Raw genomic sequence first — 17,281 nt, 5'->3', positions numbered from 1 at the left:
CATACAATATCCACTGTTTGTAGTGGACTGGAAACAAAGTAGCATAAAATGGAAATACTGCCAAGTACCTCAGGTTTATTTTGTATATATATACACACACAATTAAACATGAATAAAGTTATTTCTGTAAATATAACTTGTTAGTTACGATTTGAACAAACTTAATTCTTGTGTGTTGCCAATTGAAGACGTTTTTTAGAGTTTTCTAGTTTCAGTCTTTTAAATATAATAACATAAACTGTGTATAAATCATAGACTGTATATAAAGGTATAAATACAACAACACAGATAAACACGTTGGATCGTTGCACTTCCTCAGATTGACTGGTATGCAGCATGAAACATGGACGAGCACTAGGACCCAGCGGCTCCTCCCTGGATGAAGAACCGGGCGGTAGCAGAGTCCAACTCCAAACTGTAGCGGCCACTCGGACGCAGATCCCCGCAGAGAGTCTGACTGAGCCCCGCTGCCCGCTGTGGTGGTTCCGCCTCACAAGTTTACAACTTTTTTAAATGAAACTACCGAAGGAGCATTAGTGGAGACACGCTGGTGGAGCCGCTGCGGAACATCAGACATGGAGCCCAAACCACAGAGCGGTGAGTAACAGTGGCTGCGTCTCATCATATGTTCGTTTGTGGAGTGAGTTTGACTTGGAGCACTTCCGCTCCACGAGTAACAGGAGAAACACAACTTTATATCCTTCGACACACTTCACACCTGGAAGCCTCCGTGACAGACGACAGGGTGAGAAGTTAAAAAAGAAAAAGAGCCGCTGGTGTGACTTGTGTTTTATTTGAATTCTTCTTCAACGTGAAGCGTCGTCACCGGGTTCGTGTGACTCCACGTTTGAAACAAGTCAGGTTTGTTTGGAGGTAACGGGGCGCAGTGACGTCACGCACCTACTACACGGGACGGCGCGCTGTGATTGGCTGTTGGGGGGAGGTGTCCTCGTTCAGGTCGGTGATGCAACCGGATGCCAACAGGGAAAGTGTTGTGTTGGAAGTGAAGGTGCAGGAGGAGAAGCTGCAGGAGGAGAAGCTGCAGGAGGAGAAGCTGCAGGAGGAGAGAGAGCTGTAGCTGTAGCTGGTGAATGGATGCTCTGTTTCATCTGTCGCCCTCAGGCTACTCACTGGAAACAGGAAGCTGCCTTATGTGACACCAGGTGATGAAGCAGAGGCTTAAAACTGCCACTGTGCATCACAAGTGATCATGTTGGGGTAAACAATGGGAGGAGATTAAAGCAGCTGATGAGCCTGTTATTCAGGTGATGTGGTATGAGTTAACACCAAATTGATTTGGATTACCTTGAGCACGAGGACAATTGGAGTAAGAAGAATGATCAGAATGTAGAATAGCAGCTGAATAAAAGGTCCTGCTGTTCCCTTATGAAACCACATTTAAATTCAAAATATATATTTGGATGTGCATTAAATTGCACACACTCAAGCATTGGTTCCCTAAACATGTTTTTTTTTATTTTGTTCACGAAGATCCATGAATGACTCTGAGAAATCAGTGTTGAAAAATGCAACGTTAAAGAGAGTGGATTTTTTTTTTATCCAGGTTCCGCCCCTTGATCTGGCTCCGTACCAAAATTGAATGGGTTCTCCCTTGGGTAACGCCCCACCCCTCCACAAAATATCACGGTAATCAGTTGAGTCGTTTTTGCTTAATTGTGCTACCTTATCAAACAAACAATTACAGAAGGAAACTGAGAGTTAGTAGAGTGGCACTCAGTAGAGCTCAAGGCCCCAGTGTTTTCTTAAATTTAATCAAATTGCATTACATTGCACATATTCGTAGATATCAGTTCGTTAAATATGCCTAATATTTTTCATCAAGATCCATGAAAGGAAAAAATCTTGGATATTCTTATCTGGATCCACCCATAAAATTTGTCCCATCCTTCCACCAATTTTTCTGGAAACTCGCCTAGTAGTTTTTGCGTAATCCTGCTGATAAACAAACCAACAAAAGTACAGGGGTGAAAAAATTTTCTCCTCGGCAGAAGTAACAAAGTTCACTTTAAGCCATTGACTTTTCAAATCCTGAGTATTACTACACTCCGAGCGCAGCTATGTAATAATAATCATATTGTCAGTATTTTGAAAATAATTATACTTATGTACTAGTACTTTACGTGATTAAAAACAATCGTTCTACAATTGATAAGAAAATAATTTCCGTCCTGATCAGGTGCCATGAGGGGACTATTATCATATTTATGCTTTAATGTATTGGTGGGGGGGCTGCTTTCGGTAAAGTTGTTCGCATGTTTGAGAATCTCTTTCAGCAGTGAAACAGTATGAATGAAGGTCGACTGTCATATCATCACAAAATCACAGATGTTAATAATAACATTAACAATGGCTGTTGTATTCAAGAGTCCCTGTACGCATTGACAATATGCAACACAAGCACCTCATACAGTATAACTCAAGTGTTATATGGTCGGACACTGTGCAGCTGTGTTGTGTAGAAAAAAAGGAGTAACTGATTATGGAGTTCTGTGAGAAAACAATGTTTTCATTCAGTTTTCGGTGGAATTTAAATTTCTTATACTGCATGCAGTTGATACAGTTGATAATTCTACTGTTGGCTGATTTAATCAAGTGGATTCATACGTCTACACACAGACACATAAGTCCTCTGTGTTTGACAACTGGGGCCAGCTTTGACCTTGACCATGGTTCCCTCACATTTCCTCTTCCCTTTTCCTTCTCCACTACCAGTGACTCCCACCTTCTCCCTTTTCCTTTCTCTGTCAAAGTCACAAAGTTTATTTATTCTAAGTTTTAATAGGAATAGAATAATTATGTTTCGGTGCAGGGCATGTGTCAGTGACAGAGACACTGATGACAGCGAACAGCAGTGGTTCTCAAACTGGGCAATGGGACAATTTCATCTGTCAACAATGCACCTGAAATTCTATTGGTCGGGGAATTTTGACAGATTTGTTGCACTAAAGAATCGAAGCACAGAAGAAAAAGTCAGAGGAGAAATCTGTGCAACATTAGCACAAGTAGAAGAACTGATGCTGGAGGGCAGGAAATCTGTCTGAAAAACAAGATATTTGAGTGCAACCAACAGTTTGAGCACCAGCAGAGCAAATCGAAGTACATGCAAGGGTGCGAGTGCTTGGTTTTGATGGAAAGTATTACAAAATCTGAATGTGAAATCAATACGTCCTGCTCTCAAAGTGAAATACAGGAAAAAACACCCACATGAAACATCATGTGTAACAGCTGAGAGCAGGTGTACTGTCCCATGAAATCCCCTGATCGCTACTCTGGCTGGCTCCAAATCCCATAATCAGTGCAAGATGGCGGCGTTGATATTCACGATATTTTGGCTTTATTTCTGGATAGTGGGAGAAAGTGTAGACGTGATGTCTACCTCTGATTCGTGAATGGTGGCGTGCTATCTAAAATCACACACAGGCTTTTTTTTTGGTTCAGTGTAAAACAAGCAGAGGGAGCATAATGAGGGTATTTCTTAATGGAATATGACAGCGTCTCTCATTTAATGGAGGCTTCTGTTTCCTCTGTCTCTTCACAATCAGAGGAAAGTGAGAAGATATTGAAAGAATGTGAATAAGAGAAAAACTTTTTCCCCTCAGCTGTTTCTTTTTAAAGCTCTTGCCAGCCTTCTTGGCCTGGAAGGGACTTTTTAAATTGTCTGACTGATGGCGACCACTGACACCATCTACTGTTGTCACGAAAAATATGAATCAGGGGATGGCGCATCTCTTGAAGCAGACTTTTGTCTTCGAGGGAGCTGCTGGGGCAGCCAAGACTTGACCTCTGACCTTCTGTCTGCAGAGAAGGGATGGAGAGAAGCAGACGAGGGAAAAGGAGTTAAAAGGAAAAGATCAGAGTGGGAGAAGGAGGGCGGGAGGGAACGAGAGGAGTGGAGGGGAGAATGTGGGATCTGGAGGGATGTCAACCTCTGGGATTGTGGGGGAGGCAGGAAGAAGATGCTGGAGTGCAAAATACTGGTTTCACACTCTTTGGAGATCTTGAAAGCATCTTAATATGAAAAACGCATGAAAAGCTAATTTTTGTGTGAAAGAGAATCTTGTATGTTCCTGTAATGGCTGAACAGAATTCATGGAAACAACAAGCAAATGACTCCAATGCCCTCATACAGTCCTGGGAAAGATCATAACTGGGAGGGTTCGTCTGGATGGGTGAGGCAAGTCAAAGAAGAGGTTACCCTTGGATGTGTGTGAGTTATGGGTGACATATGTAATGGGTGGGAGCGAGAGCCTCAGATGAGCAAGAGTTAACTGTCTTTTCTGTGTCACCCCGAGCTGCCCATAAGCAAGTGGCGAGATAAACAGCGGCGGCAGCGGCAGCAGTGAGAACCAGTTGTTTTGTTGTGAGCAACAACCAAACACACTAAATCAGTACAAATGAGAGTCGCATGGCTCAGGTCTCATGACTGACCTTCTTCTGGAAGTCTGCCTGCAAAAACACATAAAAATGTATGTAAAAGCACAAACACACACACACACTTTCCGAAGGAGTCTTGTGAACGTACATTTGCAGTGTTGGATAACTGAGCACAAAGTCATAGTTTCTGTGTGTGAAGGAATGTCTGTGTCCATCATTGGAAAAAAAGGATTCAAAGAGAAAATTTGTGCCGTGTGCATGTGTTTGTGTGAGTGTGTGAGCATGTGTTTGTCTGTGTGTGTGTTTGTGTGGAATGGGGGTTACAAAGATCCCTCTGTGGGTGAGACCGACCACAAGCCTCCAGAACAGCTGATTCTCAGCCTCTGAACCCTCATGGTCCCCCAGGAGAATGAGAGAGAGAGAGAGAGAGAGAGAATGAAAGAGGGAGAGAGAGAGAGACAGCAAATACGTTGATGGCCTTGACTGTGTAAAGTTAAACCTCAAGAAACAGAAAATAGACCAAAGGCCCAGCTCTACCGTGTCATTACTGGACTTGTTGATTGACTGAACTGAGTCTTTGTTGTTGGTTTTCATTGTGGGGAATGAGAAGTGAAGTACAACAGATCTTGTGATCTGAGCCTTTTAAAAGATGGAGAGTAAGACGAGGATATAGTGCGGAGGGGGAGTTTATAGAATGACAGAGGATGTTGGGACAAAGGGGGAAACAGCAGGATGGTGAGAGATGGAAAACGAGAAGGGTCAAAGAAGGAGGAAGACCGAGAGCAGGGGTGGATGAGAGAGAGAGTTATGATCGGGAAGAAGTGGAAAGAAGCTTCTGTCGACAACTAAGACAGGAAACCACAGCTGCTGGCCGAGAAGTATAGCGCTATCAAACACACACACTTAGAGTCACAGTCACACACACACACATCATCACACAGCAGCTGGAGATTTATCCTCTAACCCCAAAGACCCATGGATGGAGACGTTGCAGCTGTGTTGCACCACGCCCCTCGCAGGCCGTGCGTGTGTTGGTTCCTGTTTTGTTTTTTCGTTGGAGTCTCTGAGATTGTGTTGTTTGCTCTGGTCTTGCAGGACCATTGTGGTTGTCTAATTTTGGCCCTCGTCGAGACAATGAAACATTGTCGGGCAGGCAGGGCGGCGGAAGACGCTCAGAGTGAGGGCTTTTCTCTCACTGTCTTTCTGTGAGAAAGAAAGCGAGACTGTGTTGGTGCTTTTTGAATGTAGCCCAGTTCTTTGTCAGAAATTCCATATATAATATATTATAACATATTCAATTATAATATATTAATTTAGTCATATAAACTTTTTGTATTGTATTAACGTCAAACTAGATTTGTTCCGTTTTTTTATTAGAATACAACTAAAATCACACAGATCAACAAAGATGTATATTCTTGTGTTGGCTGTTGGGTGCAGTGTTTTTTTTTGTGTGGATTCTGGATCACTTTTATTTATTTCATGCTTATTTTATGGTAGTATTTATAAAGTTTTATTTTGAGGTATTATTACATCTTTTATCCTGTCTGGTCTGTCTTTCGTAGACTGAAAACCAAATCTACCGACAAATAAAGTAACCTGGACCCGAACTAACCTGTGACATCAAAAGCTTTTAAAATGTATTCAGGATCAATAAAGGTGGTAGATGCATTACTCATCGTAAAAGCTCAACTTTGTGATGATTTGTAAGTTCCATCCGTGTCCTTGAACTTCTAATCAACTTCTGTTTTTTTTCTCTTTTGAAATTTTAATGCCTGAAATGATGAGCACAAAGCCTCTTTGAGTGGCTGTTTCCACTCAAAGAGGCTTTGTAGGGCATCATGGGATGATAGAATTTTCCACAGAAACTAAATTGAACTCAAACTGAAATGAAATTATTTTAGGTTCATGGATTTTTTTTCAGTGGCCTCAATAATACTGTACTTTACAGATGGTGGTGGCCTGTATTCAGTATTTAAGGCAATTATTAGAGAGAAGCTAAGTGCATGTCCGCTGGAGACTCTAATGTCTCTCTAACTTCTCCTATGAATGAGCTGGAAACAATGAAATGAACCCACCCTGTGCTACAGGCACTTTTGTAACCACATCCTTATATCTCTTTTAGAACTACAGATTTCCTTCTTTACTTTGGCTCCACTTCCTTTAGAGAAGGAAGCGTGCTCCCCCTCCTTCTCTTCCTCCTCCTCACCCTCTTTTCTCTCTTTTCTCTGCTTCCCCCCTCCTGACTTTGTCATCTCTGAGCAGGCAGGATGTGTGAGAAGAGTGTGTCAGGGCATTTGGAACAATGTTAAGGTCAACAAAACACACACTCATTGACACACGTACACTCACAGGATGTCAATGTTGGACATGGAAACAATTATTTCTCAAAGAAAGCTTGAAATGTCCAAACTGACAGTAGGATTTGATCGGGTGTGATACAGGAAAAAAAAAGGACAGAAAACACGATACACAAAAATCTTACTGTAAGGCAGACACGTGGAGTAGACCGATATGTTAACATGTTGAATATCTCTTCCCTCCCAGCTGTTGGGAGGCCCACACTGACTAAGCTTCCAGTTTTGGTCTCACATGCACGTGTTAAATTGATGCCGGTTTCGATGCAGTCTGTGTAATAGCATAGGCATTTTAACCATGTCGCAAGTCTTCACCGTGCACATTCCCATGATGCCCGAGTGTTTTATTGTGGTTCTGTAGGAACAGATGATATATTATCTATTCGTCTTTTTTACCCAGTGGTGGTGGAGCGACTCGTGAACGAGCTGGGTTCTCTGCTGAAGATGTTGGATCACGAGACAGTCAGTCCTGCCACTGCTGACAAGATGGCCTCCATACGCAACATCCTGGACTCACTGCAGCTTTCTGGTACCACAGTGTTATTCATATTGTTATTATTATTATTATTGAATTTGTTTGTACAGTTGTCGTAGCCTCTGTTAATACTGAACAGTCTCCTCATTAAACCACACCAAATTGCACAATCTCATAAGTATCAGTCAGATCCATGAATTATTCCAAACTGTATCCTTCCACCAAATTTTGTGGGAATCCATCCAGTAGTTTTTGTGCAATCTTGAAAACAATCAAACAAATGCAGAGGAAAACATAACTTCCTTGGAGGAGGTAACACCAGTCACATTTTTTATGTAGTGTCATCAGACCCAAAACATTAAATTACTTTATTCAAACAAATTTTAAAGATATTTTTTGGAGATTCATTTTTATTGATAGGACAGTATTAATATGGAGAGAGAGCGAAGAAGACATGCAGCAAAGCGCCCGGATTACAAACAAACCTGCTGCCGCTGCAAGACGACTCAAGTCTCTGTCTGCTGATCGCCGCATATACATACATTTTAGTTTTATTTCCCTGAGTCTGACTTCGGCTCTCAACACATCAATATTTTACATAATCTCAAGCCATTATAGGTTTGACACTTAAAAGTTACACTACCTCTTTTAATAAGAAAATAACAAAGTTATTGAGTAACCTATCTTATCACCTGCTGTGAAGTACAAACTAATAACTGGCTCTCATTAATCCGGGGGAATTTAACTGAACATTTTTCCAGTTTTTCAGCTGCATCCTGCTTGAAATCTATTCAGTTTGACTCATGCAGCAGTTCAGTTAAAGCCATTTACACTTGAGTCACTTAAAGACTGACTATTTCCTTTTGTACTTGTCTTTTTGCATCAGTGCAACCCTCCTGTACTTAGCTAACCAGATTGCTGCTGCAAAACACTGCATCAGACACCACACAGTAATTATAGTTAGACACATGCAACAAAATGCAGTCTCCATGACATCAAAATCTTACTGAGGTCTTCACAGTAGGTCCTGGTTTATCCGAGAGAACACAGGATGACACCGAGGATAAAGGGATTTCTGTAAGAGGATAATGAAATGTAAAGTTTTAAGAGGATAATGAGAGGAGGTCAGAGAAAGGAGAAAAGCAAAACATCCTGATGGCTCACAACAAATGTCAAAATGGACTTCAGGCTGCTCAGCCCATTTTACGCAATGCAATAGTATAATCCACCTAGGTTCAGTTTATACAGATAAAAGCCTCAGCGAATGATTTCTCTCAACACTTCCAGAAATTTCTGGGAGTTTGGAAGATATTCAAACGTGTGTTACGACTTCCTTTGTCCTGTTTCATCTGGTGCACAGATTTACAATCTCCACTCCCCTATTGTCTCATGTTGGTCTCCTTACAATCTATTGGCTTAAAAATACAGATACTCCAGCACTGAAAATTAATGAGCAATCACTTTCTTCCTGTTTGGTAATCCTATCTGTAACTACCTTTAATTTATCCCTTCCACAGTCAATGGATCCGATGTCTACATGAACAGCTGTCTCTATGGCAACGGCACAAGCTTTGTGGAGTCTCTGTTTGAGGATTTTGGTGAGTAGACCCCTGCAAAGACCTGCAAGCCAGTTCAGTGTCATGAACCTTTATGTGGAGAAGGTTATTAGAATACTGTATTTATAATCATCATAACCAAGATCTAGATATTTACACAATAAACATCTGTTATGAGATGGATATATAAGATATATTTAACTGATAACCATACTAACGGCGTGGCTCTAGGGAATGTCGGCACCATCTAGTCTAGTGATTAATCTGTCCATTTTTAATCTGCCAGGAGATTAAGATGGAATAGAAATTAAATATTTTATGTGATGTGCACTTATCTCCACTGACAATGTGAAAGAGTGAGGCCTGTGGTGGAATAAAAAGCTCTACAATATATATATTTGTAGGTTGGAAGCATCAAACTGCAAAAGATTTTTCCCTAAAAATGGACCTGCTCATTCTTTCAAGCCTGGGAAAAATCAATCAGCTTCATTTTCAACCACATTTAAGCTACTTTGGTCATGAAATGTGTTCGATAATTCAGCTTTCAGGTTTCGTGTTTGGCATGGCAGGAAAAAACTGCATGAAAAGTTTTTAGCTTTAAATCCTGAAATATGTCAAAGCTCCTCATTGTAAACAAAAAAGAAACTCAAGAAAATTTAAAAAAAAATGAAGATAATAAATCCTGCATGAAAGAAAAATACAGTTTTTATTACATTTACATTCATGTCTGATATCTCAAATCCTTTGTCCCTTCACCAGACTGTGATTTGCACATGCTCAGTGTGTCTCCAGTGGAGCAGAAAGAGGAAGAGGAGAAGACTCGTCCTAATAAGTCTGTAAGTCACTGACTGTCCACCTGCCTTTATTCTCCTAACTAAACTATGATGGTTTAACCTTCATCCCTGGTTCCACAGACACCCACCGACACACCCCCTCCTGTGCCCACCACCCCACTTCCCGATGACTACTATGAGGAGGCTGTTCCTCTGGATCCTGGATCCACCCCTCAGTACTTCACCACCAATATGAACGGTCAGTGCTGTGAACACACGCTCACATGCACATACTCAAAAAAACTCATTTTAATTATTAGAAGTTTCTCTTTCTCAAATCGTACTCTTTTCTCCTGCAGCTTCCAGGAACTCAGTTGAAGATGCTTATTATGAAGATGCAGACAATAACTACCCCATCACCAGGATTAACGGTCCTCCCAAAAACTCCTGTGAGTCCACCCTGGTGGTGAAGTACACGTGGAATACACAAAACTGTCTGTGGATGTTTTGTGATAGTTTCATGCATGTTATTTTTGTTGTTCAGACAATGACTCCGACGCTCTGAGCAGTTCCTATGAGTCTTACGAGGAAGAAGACGAGGAGGCAAAGGGGCGGGACCAGCCTCAGAGATGGACGGCCGAGGAGAGCCCAGACGGACCAATTAGAGACTGCCGCATCTGCGCCTTCCTGCTACGGAAGAAACGCTTCGGCCAGTGGACTAAACAGCTTGTCGTCGTGCGAGACAATAAACTACAGGTAAAAAGATTAGATTTATAATTTTAGCTGATGTAGTTTTCAAAGGTAATGAAAGCTATTGTTCCAGTGAACTGTCAGATGATATAGAGTCTGCACTGTTGGATTGCTGCACATTAAGTGCAATTATTAGAAATGCTCCTTTGACGTTATTATGGCAGACCTCTCGTTTAGTTTCAGGTAAACAGATGTTTATAGCTGGGATCGCAACCTCAAAACAATATTGCTCACTAGTACCACTACATTCTATATATATTTTTTTTCCTTTGTCTTTCTATACTTCAGTCTCTTGTTCTCTTCTCTTGTTCACAGTGTTATAAGAGCATCAAAGAGAGCACTCCCCACACAGAGCTCCCGCTGAATCTGTGCAACGTCATCTACGTCCCGAAGGAGGGCAAGAAAAAGAGACACGAGCTGCGCTTCTCGTTGCCTGGAGGCGAGGCTCTGGTCCTGGCTGTGCAGAGTAAGGAGCAGGCCCAGCGGTGGCTCAAGGTACCTGTGTTCACTGAATCAGAGTGTGATGGTGCTGAGAAGAGGCAGGAGATTGTGGCTGAGAGGAGAACACAGGATTGTGTATGGAAGTGAAGGTTTTCCTTTTCTGGGTCCAGGTGGTGCAAGAAGTTGGCAGCCAATGTAGCAACACTGAAGGACCAGATGTTTCCACTTCTCCCATTATACAGAGGAAGCTGGAGCTTGACAAGGTGTGTGTGTGTATGTTAGTCTACAGTACTGTCTTTGCCTGTGTATGTCATAGGATTTGACCATTAAACAATCTGTGTCACCTTTACTTTTCTGTCTACATCTTCATTTCTCAAAGTGTATTTCTAAATCCAAGTAAATTTAGATACTGCTGACCTCATTTTTTTCATCCCACGCATGACACAACTGTTCCATTGGCTCCTAGTTTACGAGCAGTGAATGTGGTGACATTATTGTGGTTGCTTTGCTGGCAGCTGCCGAGCCAGCCAGCTGAGTTCACAGTGACACGGCCGTTACAGCCCCATGTTGGCAGAATAGTTCTCTTTTTTTTCAAACTTTGGTCAGTGGAACGTAATGACCCTGTTTTCTTTGTCTTCTCCAGGTGCTGCAGTCTGATCGACCAGCATCAGACTCAGACAGCGGACCAACAGTGGACACTCAGTCCACTGCACATGTGCCAGGACGGGACACAACCGACTCACTATGTAGGTTTAACTTAATCAATAACCAGTGATTGATTGGGTCTTAATTGTTTTCTCTTTCTTGTACTGTGGCTTCATATGATGAGCAAAATTAGTTTATAAATACAATAATAAAACTCATATTGAATAAAACAATAAATGCATTTATACAGCCCCATACATAAAACATACATACCTTTTATACAAACATAAAGGGATTTTCCTGTCTTGAACACATGAATATATAATTTGTTACTCTAAAACATATAAGTGCTTTACTAAAATGCATATATTTAACCACTAAAGATGTGTTTTTAAAAAGTAATTTAGATGACCATCGCTGATGCTAGAAATGTCCTCCAAGAGCAGAAGTGTCTCCACTACTATGCCTTTGAACTAAAATTAGTCAGCACAAACATAGAAAGACGTGTGTATATACAAACACACACGCACTCTTTCAAGGGTGCGATCAAACACTATTTTTTGTTTATCAACCCACAAAATCAGGAAGGATAAAGCAGTGGATCCATGTTGCTGGGTCACACAGTCGTATTGTTTCAGTCGCAATACAAATCTTTTACGGACTGAGGGCTCTGAACCTAAAGAGACATGAGAGAAAGGGAGAGACAGGAAGTGAGGCGCAGAGCAGATATGACATCCTTCCCGTCCTCTTCCTGCGATTGTCCCTCTCTGACATCATAGGAAGTACGCTGGGCCGAGTGCCGCAGCACCTGGTCCATTCAGTATGAGCACACAAGCGCACTTTAGGGTTTGGCTCAATAAATACAATTCTATGAAATTAAATACAATATATTATTATTGAATCCCAAAAGAAAAGAGTATTATTTTGACAAGAATGTTCCTCAATTAAAACCTCTTACAGTTTTCATCATATTTTTATTGTGTGCTTTTTAAATCAGAAATGTGGGTATAAATATTATTTTACACTTGAGTGATGAACCGGCATTTTCACTCTTTTTTGGTTGCACACCATGTAAGCCTCCTCTCACCTCTGTTGTGTATGAAGCGCTCCTCTGCTCTATGACCTCACCGTCATCTAAGGCACAGTTTGACCGAGGTACGTTTGATTTCAGATCGGGGGAAGCGCGGAGCGTTCTCGGAGCTGACGGGGTCGATGAGCCGAGCAGCAGGGAAGAAAATCAATCGCATCATCACTTTCTCCAAACGGAAACCCCCTTTACCGGGAGAGGCTCCATCCTCTGCTGGTCACCATGACAACCCGCGCTGTGGTGAGAACACAACCTGATCAAGGAGCTATTTGGTTGATAGTCAATTGATTATTAGAAGTTTTACGTTATTGATAAGAAGTAGAATTGTAGACTTATAACCATATAACCAATGTATATGTTGCTGTAAAATGAATCATTGTGTCATAATTAATATATAGCTCTTAAATTGAGCTAAACCTTTATTTACAATTGGGGGAAAAAAACACATTAAGGAATAAGTTTACATCATTAGACAATAAATAGAAAAATCAACAGACAAATTTAGACCATAATCATTTTATAATAAACCATGTTTTATTCACATATGCAGGCTACACTTGAAATTACACAGCACTTGAAGAATGATTGATTCATTGTTACTAATACATGTTACACAGTTAAGCTGTTTTCATACTTAACCATCTTTTTCTCTGATCATCACTTTTACTTTCCTCCTCTCTCTCGTCAGGTTACCTTAGTGCATCTCTCAGTGGCTCATGGAAGGAGCGCTGGTGTGTGGTGCAAGGAGGAAGTCTGTACCTGCAGAAGGAACCTGGGGAACAGAGGCCCCCGGTCATTGCGGTGCCGCTTAAAGGGGCAGAAGTGGTGCCGGGCGGCCCCGGCCCCAAACACCCCTTCTCCTTCCGCATCCTGCAGGGAGGCAATGAACTGGCAGTTCTAGAGGTAGAGTACTGTCGTATCAAAAGAGAGAATTTAATGAAGACAAAGTTAACACCTTAACTCACCTTCATTTTCTGGAAACCATGAAGCTAAACTGTTTATGGGTTTATGTGTGTGTCCGTCAGGCCAGCTGCTCTGAGGATCTTGGCCGCTGGCTCGGTGTGTTGTTTGCAGAGACCGGCAGCTCCACTCTCCCTGAAGAGCTGCACTACGACTACATCGACGTGGACACTCTCACCGACATACGGCACGCTGCCAGACACTCCTTCCTGTGAGTCACCTCCTCGTGTGTGTGTTTCTGCATGTAGTCTTCTGTCTCTTGTTATTTTATCCTGAACTACATCTGCCTCTTCCTCCTGTCAGGTGGGCCACTACCACTGCTACTTCCTCCAGCAGCACCTCGACAGACTCCAGAACTTATGATGAGGTCTATGAAAGTGTTGAGGTGAGGAAACATCATGTGATCCGGCGATAACATACAAGATATCTGAATTCAAGATTTCCAAGCACAGGGATGGATGGGGGGGGGGGGGTAAATGTACTTAAATTGTCCATATCCTGTAGGACAGAGATGTTGACAGCAGGGCGGGCCAGGTGAGACGCCACGCCTCCTTCTCCAGCAGAGACTCTGAAAAGACTGAACAGCAGGCTGCCATAAAGAGACACGTCTCCAGTGAGTCTCATGTCATAATTTATTAGACTGTTTACATGAAGTAACATTCATCATTGTCCCTCCGGTTCCATATATACATATATACATATACTCTGTGTGTTTTCTGATAGATGTAAATCAGTATGGACGGTATGGAAAGACGCGAGCAGAGGAGGATGCCAGGCGGTACCTGACGCAGAAAGAGGAGCTGGAGAAGCAAAAAGAGGAGCTGAAAAATGCACTGATTTCCCTCCGCAGGGAGAAGAAGGAGTTAAAGGAGGAGATGAAGAGCGGCACAGGTCAGACACAAATTACACACACACTGAAGAACTGTCAGCTTCACAGTAGTACTAACTATCAGTGTGTGTATGTGCAGGTCAAGCTCTGGAGCGGCGGTTAGCCATGCTGGAGACGCTGTGTAAACAGAAAGAGGAGGAGAGGGTGGAGCTGGAGCTCCGACTGACAGAAGTCAAAGAAAACCTGAAGAAATCATTGGCTAGAGGAGCACTGGGTCCGCCCACTGACACCAAGTTCAGTGTGAAGGTAGGAAGCTGAAGCACAGACTGAAACCTTTATACAATAAAGACCTAAAGACATTCCTTTGTCTATTTTTTTTGTGATAAGTTACTTGACTTTTATATTTGCACATGGAGCTGGAAGAAATGCAATTTCGTTGCGCTGTGAACTTCTTGTTGTGTGGTCTGAATGACAATAAAGTTCACTTTGACTTTGACAATTCCTACATCTGGAGGAGTTTATGAATTACATGGCAGAGATGTGTCAGAGATCATTGGATTTCATTTCCAAATCATTACCTCCTCCAAGGAGGTTATAATTTCACCCTGTCTATTTGTTTGTTGCTTGTTTGATTGTAACAAGATTATGCAGATACATTTCTACAAAACTTTGTGGAAGGATATTTATGAGTCAGGAAAAGAACCCAACCACTTTTGGTACAGAGCTGGGGGGTGATCTAGTGAATTTAAAAGTGGTTGGGCCTTGGTGGAGTATGAGCTCTACTGGCATTCTAGTTTCAAATGTAATTGCTGAATCTGACATTTGTGTGTGTGTGTCCTGCTACGTGTGTATGTGCTTGTGTGTGCAGGCACCGGGCAGTAAAGTTGAAAAGGTTTACAACGAGACTGTGCCGGTGAACTCAGCATCTGAGCTTCGTAAACGACCTCCATCTCTTTACGCCTCCTCCAAGGGGAATGTCATGCAGAAGAAGAAGGTAAAGTGTGTGTGTGCATGTGTGTGTGCATGTGTGTGTGATGCACACAGGGAGAAATGTGTTCCTCATTTTTTGCTGTGTCATGGTTTCCAGGAGTGGGAGTCAAAGAAGGCGACCTAGACTGAACATGAATGGATCGACAGCCAGATTTATAGGGTGAAAAAAAGAACTGAGCCGTGAGACGTGAGGATGTGTAAAGGAAGGAAGGAGCAGATGAAGAACAAGAACGCGCTGCATTGGAGAGGAAGAGGAAGAAGAGAAGGAGGGGGAGGACAGACACATTCCCTTCTCCCTTCTATAAACATACAGGAATCTTTGCAAGTACAGGCAGCACGGTGCCGTCCCAACCACTGTAAATACGACTGACTCGACTGATGCACCGGTTCAGTATTAACGTGGATCACGACGAAAGTGTTTATGTTCGTGTGAGTTTGCATGTGTGTATACATTTGCACAGAGAGTGACTATGTGATTGTTTCATAGACGTAGCAGCAAAGGGAGAGTGTGGTTCGCTGTGAGGTCAGAGTTACAGACAAGACTTCCTGTAAACACCCACTGATTTTATTCTATTTGACATGATGTGTGTCATGGAAAATGAAAAACCAAAGTAAAGAAATTCTTTAATTACCTTAAATTATCGTAATTAGTGAGAGAAGCATCTCACATGTTGTGAAGTTATTTAGAGTGTGACACTGTTCCTGAAACCAGTGAGTAAATGTTAATTATTGCAATGTGAAACTAGTGGGTTTTTAACCAATATGTGTATATTTTTCATATTTGCCTTTTGCACTTTATTTTGTTGTATATTGTGATAACACAAATGTTTTGGAAATCCACCTCTGTTTTCATCTCAGCAGAATCGTGACCAAGTGTCTGCTTTCCCTGCTCGTCACCGAGATATGAACAACACACATGTTGAAGTAAATGGTAACTTTATCAAACAACTTTGTCTACTGTGCTGTTTAAATTGTAAATGGTCTGTGTTTATATAGCGCTTTTCTAGTCGGCCAGCACATGCTACCCATTCACACACAATCATCCAGTGCTTCTATATGTTGTGTTTTTCCTATCACACAGTTCAGTATCTTCCCTCAGTACACAAAACACAGGAGAAGCTGGAGATCTAACTCCTGACCTTCTGGTTGGTGGACGACCTCCTCTAACCGCTGAGCTGTTTCACTGTTTCAATGTTCGTTCATTAAATTTCTTGATCAGGTTTAGTGGAAGCAACAAACAGTGACGTCACAATTTTGGTCCTTTGTCCCCATCTAGTGGAGAAATAAATTCTAGTATTTTGTAAAGTTGAGACAAAATGCCTAAGAAAGTAGTTTTAATTTTGTTCCCGTCTCTGAACAGCTACCAATATGTTTTAGTGTCAATACATTGCGAGAGAATCGTGTCTCTCAACAGCGAAAACATTTTTTTGCATGCATTGCTCACTGTGTTTATGGTAAACACATTTGGCTACTTCGTGTATAAAAAATAAGAAAATAAAAGATAAACACTCAATTTTCACATATCTGTAATGATACATGGGCAAACAGGAGTCAACACATTTTCAATCCAGCTGCACTTGAAACAATGGTGCCTGCACACTACAAAGAGTATTAACTTGTGTTTCTTGTCATTTGGATGACCTGAACCTCTTTACAATGCTGATTTAAGTCCTAATGTTATACTCTAAGCAAAACAACATTAAACTCTAGTTGTTTGCTTTATTATTCCCCCCACTGTGGGACTAATAAAGCATTTCTCAACCTCTGCAGTTTGTTTTTTTTGCAGACAAGACCTTTGACCACTGAAATCTAATCAGTTCGTCTTTGAGTCCAAGTGACAACTGGTCAAAATTCGATGAAAGACAGAATTGAGAAATCATGTTCAAGAGGCCAAATGTGTTTTGTGAGGCCAACGTGATGTTTGTTCTTTGAACACACAAATCAAACCAGTTCATGTGAAAAGATTATCTCAAAGGGTTTTGTCAGGTCACTGTGACCTTTTACCTTCAGGTGCTAATCAGTT

The 17,281-nt window shown here is 41.7% G+C and overlaps 1 protein-coding gene across 1 annotated transcript; it reads left to right on the top strand.

The window, feature by feature from the left end:
• Window positions 1-377: 377 nt before the first annotated feature.
• afap1l1b (actin filament associated protein 1-like 1b) lies at window positions 378-16,206 on the top strand. The gene is made up of 19 exons (XM_020097412.2): window positions 378-597; window positions 7,153-7,281; window positions 8,745-8,825; window positions 9,543-9,619; window positions 9,698-9,815; window positions 9,916-10,005; window positions 10,101-10,312; window positions 10,622-10,801; window positions 10,918-11,010; window positions 11,391-11,493; window positions 12,564-12,719; window positions 13,168-13,382; window positions 13,505-13,650; window positions 13,743-13,824; window positions 13,944-14,052; window positions 14,163-14,330; window positions 14,408-14,574; window positions 15,137-15,262; window positions 15,356-16,206. The coding sequence occupies exons 1-19, from the start codon at window positions 576-578 to the stop codon at window positions 15,380-15,382; spliced, it is 2,301 nt and encodes a 766-aa protein (XP_019952971.2). The 5' UTR covers window positions 378-575; the 3' UTR covers window positions 15,383-16,206.
• The last annotated feature ends 1,075 nt before the right edge of the window (window positions 16,207-17,281 follow it).

This window comes from Paralichthys olivaceus, chromosome 15 (genome assembly GCF_024713975.1).
Source record: "Paralichthys olivaceus isolate ysfri-2021 chromosome 15, ASM2471397v2, whole genome shotgun sequence".
NCBI classification, from domain to species: Eukaryota; Metazoa; Chordata; class Actinopteri; order Pleuronectiformes; family Paralichthyidae; genus Paralichthys; species Paralichthys olivaceus.
Note: the sequence above shows the minus strand (reverse complement) of the source record. Positions and strands in the feature narration are given on the sequence as shown.